General features: G+C 35.4%; 1 protein-coding gene across 4 annotated transcripts in view; it reads left to right on the top strand.

Moving 5' to 3' along the window:
* LOC128681124 (neural/ectodermal development factor IMP-L2-like) overlaps positions 1 to 14,540 on the top strand; it is a 66,729-nt gene extending 52,189 nt beyond the window's left edge. For 2 of the 4 annotated variants that reach the window (XM_053764758.1, XM_053764759.2), the window contains exons 2-7: positions 8,919 to 9,059; positions 10,372 to 10,532; positions 10,925 to 11,087; positions 11,709 to 11,926; positions 13,086 to 13,208; positions 13,928 to 14,540. In XM_053764758.1, coding sequence (XP_053620733.1) covers positions 8,957 to 9,059; positions 10,372 to 10,532; positions 10,925 to 11,087; positions 11,709 to 11,926; positions 13,086 to 13,208; positions 13,928 to 13,936 — 777 coding nt within the window. In that variant the 5' untranslated portion in view covers positions 8,919 to 8,956 and the 3' untranslated portion in view covers positions 13,937 to 14,540. Of the gene's footprint in view, positions 1 to 7,042; positions 7,254 to 8,918; positions 9,060 to 10,371; positions 10,533 to 10,924; positions 11,088 to 11,708; positions 11,927 to 13,085; positions 13,209 to 13,927 lie in introns of those variants that run through there. The other 2 variants (XM_053764760.2, XM_053764757.2) reach the window with 2 other exon arrangements.
* Positions 14,541 to 14,749: the final 209 nt, after the last annotated feature.

The raw sequence follows: 14,749 nt of genomic DNA, 5'->3' as shown, positions 1-14,749 counted from the left end.
TTCACATCAGTGCTCAGATACATGTTAATTTTTTATCATGACGTCATAAAATTAAGTTACCACAAAAATTTTAAACTAGAAATCCAAGATTCTGATTCATTGGCGCACACCGAAAACGACTGTGGTCAGACTGAAAATGTAGATTCGAACAATACTTGATTGATGAATAACAATCCTTGATTATACCACAACCGTTTTAATATATCTATATAATTGTAACTATAATCGTGTAATAATTGAGAATCAGTTAAAAAAATGGATTGCACTCCGAGAGTGCCGGCAGAAGTGAAAACTTGTATGTTAACGTTGTGCATTTTTGACGTCTTACGAATTTTCGATCAGGTCACGTGTCCTGACGCGAGTTCAACATTTTTTATCCATCACATAAAGAGCACAACGCCGCTGAAGAAGTTATCACCTCAAAAACCAAGATAATTCGCGTCCTCCATTATTAAAATACGGATTTCCGGTAGAAACACTTAGACATTCGCAGTTGGCAATAGCTACATTATAATAAGCTGTATACTTGTTTTGTTTCTATTAGCAGTGGCGAATTTATTAGTAGGCTGGGTCAAGTTAGAGCTTAGGGTGGAAGATTTTCTTCTTCATAGTCGTATTCCTCATGGCTGAGGGTCGTGGCCATTACGTGGAATTGAACACATACAAGAACTTTGTTGGCATTAGTAATCGTGTGGTTTGCTATTGCCTTTTCCATTTCACACACAAGTTAATAATCAACCAGTGTGCAAGTTTCCTCACGATGTTTTCCTTCACCGGAAGCGAGTGTTGGTCAATGATTACATGAGTCAAATTGGTATACAAACTCATGTGGCACGAGTAGGATTCGAACCTGGGACCTTTCGATCCACAGGCGAGCGTCTTAACCATTACATCACCACCGCGTGGCAGATTTTAGGGGTCAGCAAATTTAAAATTAGGTCTCACCACATCACCTGTCACATTGAGAATTGGCTGGCTTGATGTCAAGGATGCTAAACCCCGTGTGAAGACTCACCCTAACTAAACACAAGTCTTGAAGTCGAAAATAAAGTATATACTTGATCATAATTTCATGTCATCCGATCTGTCGGACAAAAGAAGTCAGACCGCGTGGCCAGTTTATCATTATAAAGCACACTCATCATATAATCTGAACCAATATATCAATTGTCTGAATTTATTTTAGAAGGTTTTAAGCAAATTCTCAAGAAAAAGTTGGATTTTTCGAGGAGGATGAGGGGAAGGGGAGGTGGAGGCAATCGATGATTCGAATATGTGATTTCGAATGTGATTTTTTTTCGAATGTGTCAGAATTTTACACCTATTACGTAACTATGTACAATATTTTCCAAGCTTTGTGCGATACCTATTTAGCCAGTTATTTTCATCTTAGGATATATTGGTATTTTCTTTTGCAATATGCTTCCATTTCATAAGAATATCATGAAAGTAATGAAATTTTTTCTCTTAGGCTGAGTTGCACCGTCAAATTACGTAATACGTAAGTACGTTAATTTTAACCGGCGCCCCGCTGACGTTTTGACAAAATGGCGTATTTTGCGTATTTCTGCGCAGGTTAAACTTAACGCCAAAGTTGACGGTGCTACCCACCCTTAGAAGTAGTTTAATAAGCAATATATTTATTAATTTGTTTCTATTAGCAGTGGCGAATTTACCAATAGGCTGAGTAGGTTAGAGCTTAGGGTGGCAGATTTTAGGGGGCAGCAAATTTAAAATTAGGTCTCACCACATCACAATTGAGGAATTTAACGTTTTTAAACAACGTTCCTATTTGCGAAGGTATATTTCGGTTGCGGTGCAGGGACGAATGACATGACCTCTAGTTAAAGAGCGCCTGGCCGAAATGACAGCTCCCCAATAAGAAGGGGCGGCAAAATTTGAATTGCCTACTGGCAGCAATTGTATTGATCCGCCACTGTCTATTAGATTATTTAATTACTCACATATTTTTCGTATTATTTACTTGAATGAGGAATTACATATTAATTTCCAGGAATATCTTTATCATTATAAAACCTAGGAGATGGTTTCTGTTATATTGAAATTCCTTATGATTTAGAATCGTGGTTATTATGTGGAATGAAACACAACGTAATGATAATACATTGTTATCCAAACTACACATGTATGTGAAATTTCTGTTTCGAAATTGATGCAAAATTTCATCCGAAAAACATAGTGACATTCACACTAGCAGTCCGTCCCAGCTTCGCTCGGGTAAAACCATAACAAGTTATATACCTAAACCACAGATTAAACAATACTTCCTGCTTAACCTTCCTCTAGAATCGCTCTACCTAATAAAAACACCCGTATTACAATCTATTGCATAGTTTTATATATTTAAGCGTACATAGGGACAGACAGACAGCGGAGAGCGGCTGTGTCTTATTGACCGAGCGAGCGAAGCGAGGGAGATCTACAATTCGACTTAGGGCAAAAACACAAATTTTGTATGTATATAATTGTAACGCGACAACTTATGAACCGCTGGTCTGATTTTGATGAAATTTAAAAGGTGTCAACGGAATGTTTAAGTTCGCGATGCATCAAAATCGGTTCAGTCGTTTTTGAAATATTCACAATTTTGTGAAAATTTATTGTGGTCGCGAGGACTAAGTTCGCGGCGAACAACTAGTATTAACTAGTGACAGTATTAAATAATGAGCTACATAAATATGATGGAAGAACGTTTAGTTCTGAAACCCATCAAAGAACACACCCTTGTTCACACTAACAATATATTTTCAATTTAAATGCCCATACTTCTTCCATTTTACAATCCAATCTTAATAAAAAACTGTTTGCAGAAAAACTGGCGCCCGGTGTCTGTCTCGTCTCAAAATTTAAATATGGAATCATTTAACATCTGTCGGCCATTTTGTAATTCAATTCGACGTTTGGAAATCGAACGGGGCCTGAGGGGTGCGCCTGAGTCGACCTGAGCTTCAGGATTATTCAATTTTACGATACAAATCCAAAAAAACATATACTTACAAAATGTGATATATATAATTTATACCTAACTTAAAAAGGTATGTAAAGAAAACGCGCGAATGACGTCCTTAGCGATATTCTAGGAATTTTCCATTCATAATGTCACTTACCACATTATTTCAAGGAAAATTCAGTTTTTTTTTTATCCCCTCCGTGGCGTATTGGTCACCAAACGGCCGTCCGCCAACTGGTGCAGGGTTCGATTCTCAGTACGTGCAAATATTTGTACTTGTAATCACAGATGTTAGTGCTGGCCATCGAGTGTTGTGAGCGCTTCGATCATTGCAGCCGCGCTGTTATTACGATCCGTCAATTTTTTTGAGGAAGGAATCATTTCCAAAATCAATCATTCACAAAATTTACATTATCATCATAATCATTCATAAATACACACATATATATTAGTAAAACGAATTCTTGTATTTGTTAAAGCGCGGCCGCAGCGGTCGAAACGCTCTGCGAACAACAGTATCCATTTATGTATTTAATAAAAGGTTGCTATAGACATTGTGTTACTTAGCAATATTACGAAGTTACAAGATACGATTCTCAATAAAGTACCACAATCTACAGTCTAGAATATAATGAAACTTTCACCAAATTCCCAGCGATTGTTTACCTACTTTATCCCCACGGGGACGAAGTTGCCTAAAATTGCCGTGTTCTTCATTGTACTTTCTGTTCCACCCTAATATTTATTAATATATACTATTTGAAAATTATGAACTGAAAATTTAAAAATTGGGGTATGTAAATTTAGGTGTTATAACCGGCCGCCTGCTTAACGTCAACCCTCTTTAGAAATGCTATTGTTTCCTATCAACTACCAAAGCTGTGTAGCGATTATAGTGTATATTCAGTTATCTGGAATACGTGCTGATCTAAGGGTTAAAGATAAACATAATGTGCTCAGCGACATCTCCTCTGACGCTTGTTGTTAAAGTCAATCAAGGGAAAAGACTATAAAATAGACATTTTTATGACAGATATAATCGTGCAACCACTGTCTACAAGATATTGAACTATTACACCTACTTTAGAGCTACGCCTTCAAGATTTGTAACTCTGTCTACCCCGTAAGTGATGGGAATTTATTATATAGGATAAAAAAGGTAAAAAAGATAAAAAGAGATAAAAGATATTTTATTTGCAATAACACGAAGACGATACAGAAACTTATTTGCTATAACATGAAACCTGAAAATATGACATTTCATTTTTGTTTAAAAAATGTTTAGACGGGGAAAGCCAAGGCTGAAATAGACAGATTAAAAGCGGAATCAACCTTCGAATTGAAGAAACTCATTTAATAGTCCTGCCTTGACTAAAACTTTTGTCTTCGCAACAACCTAGCAGATCAAACACTCTTAAGGCGAATATTGTCTATATTTAGAATTTATTTGTAAAAGAGGGACTTTCGCTGAAGCCATTGTGACATTAATGTCCGGAGTCGAAAGGAGCTGTGCTACTCGTATGCTAGTAGTAGTAGTTTTGAGCAAAGTAGAATTTATTCTGTAAAAAAGATACGAATGTTTAAACCTAAACCGTTACAATAATATATTTTTTGCCAAACCTTATTCTATTTATAAAATTATATTCTCAAATGAACCGATTTTGATTTAGCTTTTTTTTATTTGAAAGATAATTTAATCGGGAGTATTCTTAACTACATTTGGAAAATGGAGTGAAGTTTCTTAAATTTTTAATTTTGTCTTTTCTTTCGTAAAGTATATAAGAAAAGGGTTTATGTCGGTTTGTTACCGACAGTTTGCCACGTAGATATTCGTAATTTCCATACATTTAAAGTAGATTTACCGTTGTACGTTCAGTTGGACATAGAAGTTGACATTAGCGATTGGACCATGGGAACATTTTTTGATAACATTTATAGAAAATCGGGTATAATCTTAACAAATGGAGTGACGACGGCATAATTACGGGAACAATTAGATTAAAAAGAATTTTAATAGTAAACTTTTAGTAAAGTAACTCGTGCGGTATGATGAGTAGGATTCAAACCTGGGGCTTTCCGGTCGTCCTGACCACCGTACCACACTATATGTTATTAAAAATATAATTCCAACTTATAGTCATTAAATCAAACAGTTTTATATTAACTATAGCCTCTTTTGCCGTGTTGAAATTTCAACGCAATCATTTTGTAAGATATTAGTACACGCCCTAAAGTTAATAGTAAATGTTGGGGCTGTATATTAATGTTAACCAAGTTATTTATATTAATTCGATGCCATAAAACTGAATTATTTGAAGGTGGTTTAATATTAAACATTAGCTGTTGTCCGCGGCTCTGCCTGCGGTGAAATTTATCGTGTTTTTTGTACAAGCTTTGATACCGAATTGCAGCCCGTTGTGGTTTGATTTTTTAATAAAATAACTATTTGCGTCCCGGGGCTGCGCTTCCGTGGGAATTTCGGGATATAATGTACCCTATGTGATGTTCCAGGTTATTTGTTTACTTTTATTTTTTAATCACACAGATTGAGCTAGCCCCAAAGTAAGTTCAAGACTTGTGTTATGGGATATTAACTCACGATACTAAATTTTATAACAAATACGTATATAGATAAACATGCAAGACCCGGGCCTATCAGAAAATATTCAACCCGTGTAGGGTTGAATTTCATAATCATGCGTTTTCCGTGAAATAGTAACAAACACACACACATGTTCACAAACTTTCGCATTTATAATATTAGCAGGATTAAATAAACTTTTTAAAAACTAGCTCTTATTTTTCTACGCAAAATAAAATAAAATGTTTCTTTTTCTGATTGAAAAATGTTATTATCAACTTGTAACGTCAATACACTATTTATACTCGCATGATACTAGCGGCACGTCCCGGTTTCGCTAGGGTAAAAACACAATAAATAATATCTTCCTCAGGACTCACACTATCTATCGAGTCGAGATACAAAATAAATTGTTATGACGTATGTATGCCTTTCATCTTTCTCACTCTTCATTCGGAGCTGTGACGCCACGAAGTCGGAGACAATAAAACATAGAATTTTATTCGGACAGTCGAATAAAATTTTGGACAAAAAATTATATGCATTTTCAATTTAAATCTCTTATCATAGCGCTATGCAACTAACTTCTGAATTTCAAGATGACGGACTGAATGCAGCTCGTTTACTCGTTGTAGGGTTCAGTACATCGATATCCTAACAAATACATATTATAATCTAGCTTTTATGTAATTACCACCTCGGTGGCGAAGTGGTAAAGTGCTTGCCTCTGAACCGAGAGGTCCCGGGTTCGATCCCCGGTCGGGTTATGATGGAAAATAATCTTTTTCTGATTGGCCCGGGTCTTGGATGTTTATCTACATATGTATATGTTATAAAATATAGTATCGTACCCATAACACAAGTCTAGAACTTACTTTGGGGCTAGCTTAATCTGTGTGATTTGTCCTAATATATTTTAACCGCGTAGCCGCCCGCGTTTCCCACGGGAACAATTATATTTCAGAGTACCCTATTTTCCGTACTTCAACTTGTATGCGAAATTTCAAGAGGCTGTGCAGATAAAGCCTGAAGAAGTAACAAAAACATTTACTTTCACATTTATAATGAGTAAACCTTAGTTTCACCTGGGTGTAGCCAGCTGAGACTGCACCCAGGACTAGCCGCCCAAACCTAGATGTAAAAGCACTTCGGGGTTTAACGTAACATATACTAACTGGCTTGCCTGTAACTGGCAAGCAACAACAATCAATAACAAGCAATTTGAGTTATATAAAGAGCATGCAATATAAAGGCGACTTTATACTCCAGTAAGAGTTATGCGGGGAGTGTAAAACCATATGAATCAGGGGACGTCAATCATCTACCTAACATGTGATAACTATAGTTTAAAAGATTATCTAATGAATAATAATATTCTAAAGCCCACGTACAAACAGATTAAATCATAAGAAAATCCGTTTCGCTATTAGCTACAGAACCCTAAATACCTCATCGAGAACGACTATATAAATGAATCTTCACCACAGTATAGCCCATTTCGTCCTGAGTCCCGGACGGTACCCGACATTAAAGTGACACAAATTCAAACTTCGAACACAATATACGACAAGATTATTTATTTAAAATCAAGTGTTCCGTTTTTTCTGCGGCCAGTGTTCTTAATTTTATTTTATTTTTTTTTGTTTAATTATTTATTTTTTGTTTGTGTTTTTGGAAAACGTGCTTGCTGCGGTTTTTCAGGTATTTTATTTATTTTTTTATCTTTTGGAATTTGTTTTATTACATAACATAATTTATATTTTTGTTACGCACGTATTCGCGATAACATATTTGGAATTCTTTTCTGTAATGTGTAACCAATATGTTCTATTATTATTTTTTAATTTCATAAATGAATGAAAAAATACGATGAACAAAAATAATTATCGTATGAAAATATATTGCTCACATATTTTCATACGAAATTTAGTAGTTTTATAATCTAATCTAAATAAAGTCGATCAAGCTAGGTCCCATGTCTAGGGAAATCATTGTTTTTCTATATTTTCCAAAAATACCAAGCGGTCCTTAGTCGTCCAGGTTAACTGCATGACAATTTCGGAGTCGAGGGTTCCTTAAATGTTTAATTTAGTTTTTATTTCCAGTAATTAATCGTTATTTCTTGTAACGTTCGTCGAATAATCATTAATTGATTAAAGGAATATAGAATCTTCTTTTTTCGAGTATGTTTATAAAACTGGTGTAAGATTTTGTTCAAGTCGCATCTGACATGACTTTTACGACTGCCTACCGAAATATAGTCGCATGTAGTCGAATACACTCTAGTGAACTTAAACTGTAAATCAGTGTTTTCCTTCATCATAAGCGAAGGTGGTCAACGAAAACTATTATAGGTACATGAGTCATAGGTATTGGTATAAAAACACATGCGGCATGTGTAGGATTTAAACCTGGGACCTTTCGATCACAGGCGGGTTTTTAGGTAACGATGGATCACGTGCCACTGCGCAATAAACGTTTTTTTTTTAGCAAATAAACGTTTTTTTTTTCTTTTCTTTTTCTTTCTTTCTTTCTTCCAATACTCTTCTTATATGGAGCTATACAATTAAAAAAAAAAAACGACGATTATCTGATGATAGAGAACTTTTAGCGATAGGGTTCCTAGAACACATTTTTTTTAGGTTTTAAGAAAAAAAATTGTCATGATAGCTTAATTATTAGATAACCCCATTGAAATTCTCAATCACGGACAGTTGTTGACACGTGAAAATGGTTTCGTACCAACATACCGTCCTATCATAAATTCTACGATTTATGATGTTTTTTGGCGGTTTTGACTCTCTCATGTGATTACTTGTGTTTATTTAAGACTAGCTTTTACCCGCGGCTTTGCCCACGAGAATTTCCCACGGGAGCAGTTAGTTTTCCGGGATGACATTTTCGGAATGCCGTGTAATCCCTGTTCCGTTCCGAAATGCCAGTATTTCGTAGGTTTTTGAGAAATGCTAAATATATAATTTTATTTTTGACATGAAAAAGTGCCTATTAGGAACTAATTACTTTAACATTGAATGCTTTGTTATAAACTTTTAATTTTGTAGCAGTTTGCATTGTCATCCAAACTAAATACAAAATTTCGTCTACACTTACAAAATTTCAGCACAATCGGTTGAAGATATCAATCGATTGGTCTGAAACTTCGTACAGACGTTTAGTTTGGATGACAATGCATTATGTATTATGATAAGCATAACCTTATGATGCCACCAGGAATGGATCTCCTCAACCGTTTATGACTTTTTGTCACGCATTAAGATTGAATGCAATAAGATCTCTATGACACTTTGATAACATTAAAACTTGTGTCAAAATGACATGTTTGAAAAAAATACTTTTTTTTTTCAGTTATCTCGCCAAGTTAGAATCTCATCAGTATTATCATAATGCTACAATCCTTATTGCTCGTCGCCGTGCTATCAGTCAGCCGGGGATCAAACGTGAACAGAAACACGGCCATTTTTGTGGACAACAGAATAAGACATAATGGTAAGTCAGCTCTTCGCGTTTAACTCTATACTTGATTGCTCATAGCTGTGTCACATCTACTTTGGTCTAGTGGTTAAGGTGTATTATTAGGATGGAACTATAGCCTAGTTGTATTGTACGCTTAGTATGGATGTGTTTTAGGATGGAACTAGTTGTATAGGACGCTTAGTATGGATGTGTTATATAAAAATATGGATTATACATTCAAGAATCACGTGCCCCGTTCAAATTTAGCCGGATCCGGGTCAAACCTAATGTATGTACATGTGTTTCAGTACAGAACCGCAATCTGATCCGAGTTAGCAAGTCAATGCTCTTCGTTAAAATAAAATAACTTAGTGGCACAGTAATTGTACCTATTAGTGGGATTGTAGGTGCTCCCAAAAAAGTTGAGACAGACACAAAACAAGTTTATTTGTTAGACAAATTAAAAAAAACCCCGACTTTCAATATTCATTTCGCTACAACTTTTGAACGGCTGAACCGATTTCCATGAAACATGGCTAAGAACACTCGGGATAAAATTATCTATGACTCAAAAAAAAACTAAACGAAAATCGGTTCATCCGTTTGGGACAGAATACTATGATGTTGTACTATGATGTTGATACACAGACACGTTAAACTTATAACACTCTTCTTTTTTTGCGTTGGGGGTGAAAGAGAAGACACTTCTTTCTTCTTTGTTGAAGACACTGCGTTTGTGAGTTTGTATGTTTGAGGCGCGTAATCGCCGAAACTACCGAACCGATTTGAAAAATTATTTGACCATTAGAAAGGTACATTATCCAAGATTGCTATAGGCTATATCTTATTTCAAAATTCCCACGGGGGCGAAGCCCCGGGCAACATTTTAAGGTATAATGGCGCCAACACGGGCGTCTTATTTCACTCACACAATCATGCGTTCGTCGAAATTGTGGCAGTGTGCATAAAAATATATTATAAGAAATAGGGTAATTTTCAAGCATTTTGGTTTAAGGAACTTTTGAATAAAAAAATCTTTCCAAAAATACTGCGCTTTAGTTTATGTAAAATTTTATATATATATATTCTTAATATTTCTCGTATTATTTTATTTGTTTCTACTCTTCAATTCTACGAGTATGTTATTTAATAAATATAACTAAATAAATATATACATACATATATATTTATTTAGTTTTATTTAACTTACTTTGGACCAACTCAATCATACAGATTGAGTTGGCCCAAAAGTAAGTTTAGAAATAAATTTAGTATCGTATAACTCAAGTCTCGGAGTTATACGATACTAAATTTAGTTCTAAATCTCAATCATTTCTCCCCACAGCCATAGCACCAAGCGAACCGCTGAAAGTATTCGCGCTATTCGTTCGGCCGCGGCCGTTCGTTGCGCACGCGCCGGGCACGTCCGTAGAGCTCACGTGCGAAGCGTACGGCTCACCAGCGCCATCTATACACTGGTACAAAAACGATGCTCCCGTTTACGAGGTAATGTTGTATTTATTTATTTATGTACAATACATAGTTAACCATGTAAATATTTAACTAAGTACTATTATTTGTATAGATATTTTTTTCAAAAATCAAAATAAATGGCTTTGGCGTGTGTGTACGTTTTTAAACTTTGTATGAGAAAGAAATATCTTTTATTTCGTACATTCGACTAGTAACAACAACATGATAACATATATTCTAAAACAAAGTCCTCTGTCGCTTCTGTCTGTCTGTCCTATAAACTCATAAGACATAAATTTAATAGGTATATATTGGAATATATATATATTAAGCCGAACGACGCCGGGACGGACCGTTTCACTAAAAGTGATCTTAATAGCCGTATACGATATCAAAACATAAAATGAACCTTATTACCATTACAGCACGACTTAGAATCAAACGAACACATCGACACAAACCCTGAGTCGCTCGCGAGGGTGGTCTCAACCCTTCTCGTCACGAAGACTGAAACAGAAGACCTTTACAGATGTGTGGTTAAGTCTGGGGGGAGGATGAAGAGCGCCACGAGTAAAGTTTACAGATCAAGTAAGAATCTATTAGATCTAGGTCCTCTTTCTCCCCTTCCTTGTAAAATATTAAATTGTAATCTGACAGATAAGACTCGATCGACTAAGATCTAGGTACCTATTGTTTAAATGGTTTTGATATGGTTTTAGCCTGATTTTGAAAATAATAAGGAGATGGAAAAAAATCTGGAATAGCACTGTCCGGGATAGACAGGGACGTGGGTAATTTTCCGCTCGATTCCAGATTTATTTCATCTCATTATTATTTATATATTGTATTAAGTATCTGGGGGTACGGCAGTGCCCCCGCATGTCGAGCAAAAAAGTGGCACGGCCGTACCATACTTTTCTCGAAGCAATACAGGTATTTAACTTATTCGTGGTCAAACAGGCTACTTCAAAAATAAATGAATCCAAAAGAAATAAGGGGCAAACGTTTGTATTAAAAATAAATGCGATATATTTTTGCAGTGCGTGGAGCTGCGGGTAACTACTAGTCTTATATAAATAGTAAAGTACCTATTTAACTCTACAATCGCTGTGCAGCGCCCGTTTAAAAACAAATAGCAAATACACAGTCTTAATGTGTTTTCAACGTTATAAAATTTCAACAGGCGCTAAGTTTCTTCCTACTCCCCAGTAGATGGCGACGGCGGCACGGAGATGCCCGAGCGATCCCGACTCAATCCATTAGCGCCACGGATCCTAGTTACCTACAAGGCGTACGTGGACCAAATCGGAAACAGAGTTGTATTACCATGCCGTGTCCGAGGCCATCCTAGGCCACACATAACTTGGACTCACAGGGGGATGATGGATACAAAGGAGGTTATCGTCAAAAATGGACCCAGAATGAAGGTACTTAGTCTTTCATAAGTATATTAATTTCTTCCATCCTACGTAACAGATAATTTCATTGGTCTAATTGATTAGTATACCCATTACACACAAACGAAAGAAATTAAATGAAATGATATTTATTAAATAAACAAAACTTTGCTACATTGCTTATACAATTGGTCCCACACTAACTAGGCAACATGCATGTCTGTCTATTGTTTTCTTTCCTTTCTGTTCTAATCTGTTTATAACTTTTTAATTTACAAAACAAGAATCTGTAATTGGCATTAAGATTAACACTGTAATATAAAATGTAATTTTGTTCAAGTGCTGTGTTGATTCTATGATAAATAAATAAAAAATAATAAAAAAATTATTATCCGTCATATTGGTTCTTATTTAAATTGGCCTGTTAGTGTGGATCAAATCTCGTATGTTAAATTTGATTTGGCAGCGTCATTCATCTGAAATTTAGCACACACCTTTGGCACCTACCAAAATGGCAAACTAACTTTCCCTTACGACGGACAGCGCCATCTTGTGACGAGTATCAAATTCATGCTATACTTACAATTTGATTCAAAATTACCTCTACACAAGACAAGGCCCATATTAAAAACAACACCTAATGCCAGTTCTACACTGTCGCCGAATTCTGGCACATGCCGACGCGAATGCGTGAACATTTCGTAGGTACACAGTACGAGTGCTTTTATTTACTACCACAATAAATAACTAGCAATGTAGGTATAAAGAATCTGGCAAAGTTTGGAAGATCGCCTTGCGTAATATACTGACAAAGATCCAATATTCAACCTAACCAGACATGTAAGTCTTATTACTTGAACAGTGATTATAAGACCGATTTCATTTAACCGTTGGTTAAATGAAAGTCCGTGAACTCGGTCCTTGCTACTTTAAGGGACGGTTGCACCAGTCAACTTTGACGTGGAACTTTAACCTGCGCAGAACAACGCAAAGTACCTACTTACGCCATTTTATTTAAGGTGAGAAGTGGCAGTATCGCGATGGATAGGTGTCATATAAATTATTTTTTTATATCAACCACTAAAATTCGGCGCCGGCGGCATGGCGGTTAAATAACTTAAGCTGTCAAAGCGCAAAAATTGATACCTAAGTATTTCAGTCTAGACAATTTTTTAAATTGTCGTTCCAGGTGCTAAGGTCAGGCGAGTTAGTGCTTTCACCCCTGCGTTGGACCGACATCGGCAACTTCACGTGCCGAGCGTCCAACGTGTTCGGCGAGCAGCTCGCCACGACCTTCGTGTATCCAGCTAAAGTAAGTACCTTGTACAAATACTTCATGTAGATATAATTATCCTGTGTTATATTTTTTGTGCATGAAATCAACACTGGTGTCAGATAATTACTCCAGTCGCCTCAAGGCATCTAACATGACTTTTATTAATTCCTAACACATAATTTTACATTTAGGTACTTTTATCAGATTGCTCGCTTCTTTCATAATAATGATAAGTGCGCCTTTGGACTCATTTTGTTTTCGGATATTTATATTACAACTTTCGGATATTTATACTACTTTTCGGATATTTATACGACATTGTCCTACTAATAATATAAAAGCGAAAGTTTGTGACGATGTACGTGTGTGTGTTTGTTACTTTTTCACGCAAAATCTACTGGATGGATTGTAAAGACGTTTGGTACACCGGTAGAATATGACTTGAAATAACACATAGCTAGTAAGTATTATATAATAGTAAGTGTTGGAGACATATTTGAACGACAAAGTTCCTCCGGCCGTGTCGTCTAGAATTTTAATATGTTATCGGGACGAGACGATCGAGAGTTTATTATTTCGACGGGACGAAAATCAGTGGGTTGAACTAAGAATATACCGCGAATTATTATATCAAAGCCATTCACATGAATGTGGCTATAGAAAAAACTTTTTCAAGTCGGTATTTTATTTTAATTCAGTTTATTATTACAATATAAGCAATACGATGATGTAAAGCAATTTTTATTTTATTTCAGCCCGAGTAACGATCCTGTTTGTGGTTACAAGCGTCAATTATACTTAATATGAAGTTCCTGTAATGACTAAGTTTATCATAAGGAAACTTTCCTTGAACGCGGAGAATGCTGCCAGTGAAGCATTTTTGTAAATAGCTCGCGCGCGCTCTGTACTCTCGAATATTATCTCGATGAGTATAAAAGTTACATTTCGTTCGTTGAATTGTGGCCGAAGTTAAATACTTTTTTTTTTAAGACAACATTGTGAAACAATAAACAAAAATTGGGATGTTACGCAATCAAATATTATTTTTCAAATGTGGTATATCGTCCCATTGGAGGTAAATGTTGAGGGATGAAACATCTACCCATACAATGCATTTTTTTTATCATTTGAAAACTTATTTTACTGCGCGTTTTAGAGTCGCTTATCTGATTTGTAGTCTGCCTATTTTTTTTTTTAATTTTATTGTTGTATTATTAAATATTAGATATTAAATTTTAATAAACGACATCTTTAATGCCGAAAAACAATGTATTATTTAAATGAATTTAACACATGTGATTATATGAAAATACTTATTGTGTAGACTGTGATTCAATATTGAAATACAAATAAATATTTCGTACAGTGTTTGTTTTTTTAATGTTATTATAATCTCGCTCATAGCATTCCCAAGTAATATTGACTTCCAACAGGCGGCCGGTAGTAACTCTATACTGCCGAATCTTCAAAATTTTAAGGTTCAATTTTAGATTTTTAAATTTATAACCATATGGATTATGGATTCAATAACATGTCCTTAATCAACGTCACCTTATCAATAACAGAGTCATTTACTT

The sequence above is a fragment of the Plodia interpunctella genome, chromosome 26 (genome assembly GCF_027563975.2).
Source record: "Plodia interpunctella isolate USDA-ARS_2022_Savannah chromosome 26, ilPloInte3.2, whole genome shotgun sequence".
Classification (NCBI taxonomy): domain Eukaryota; kingdom Metazoa; phylum Arthropoda; class Insecta; order Lepidoptera; family Pyralidae; genus Plodia; species Plodia interpunctella.
The sequence above is the reverse complement of the archived record's forward strand: the minus strand, read 5'-3'. Positions and strand labels throughout refer to the sequence as shown.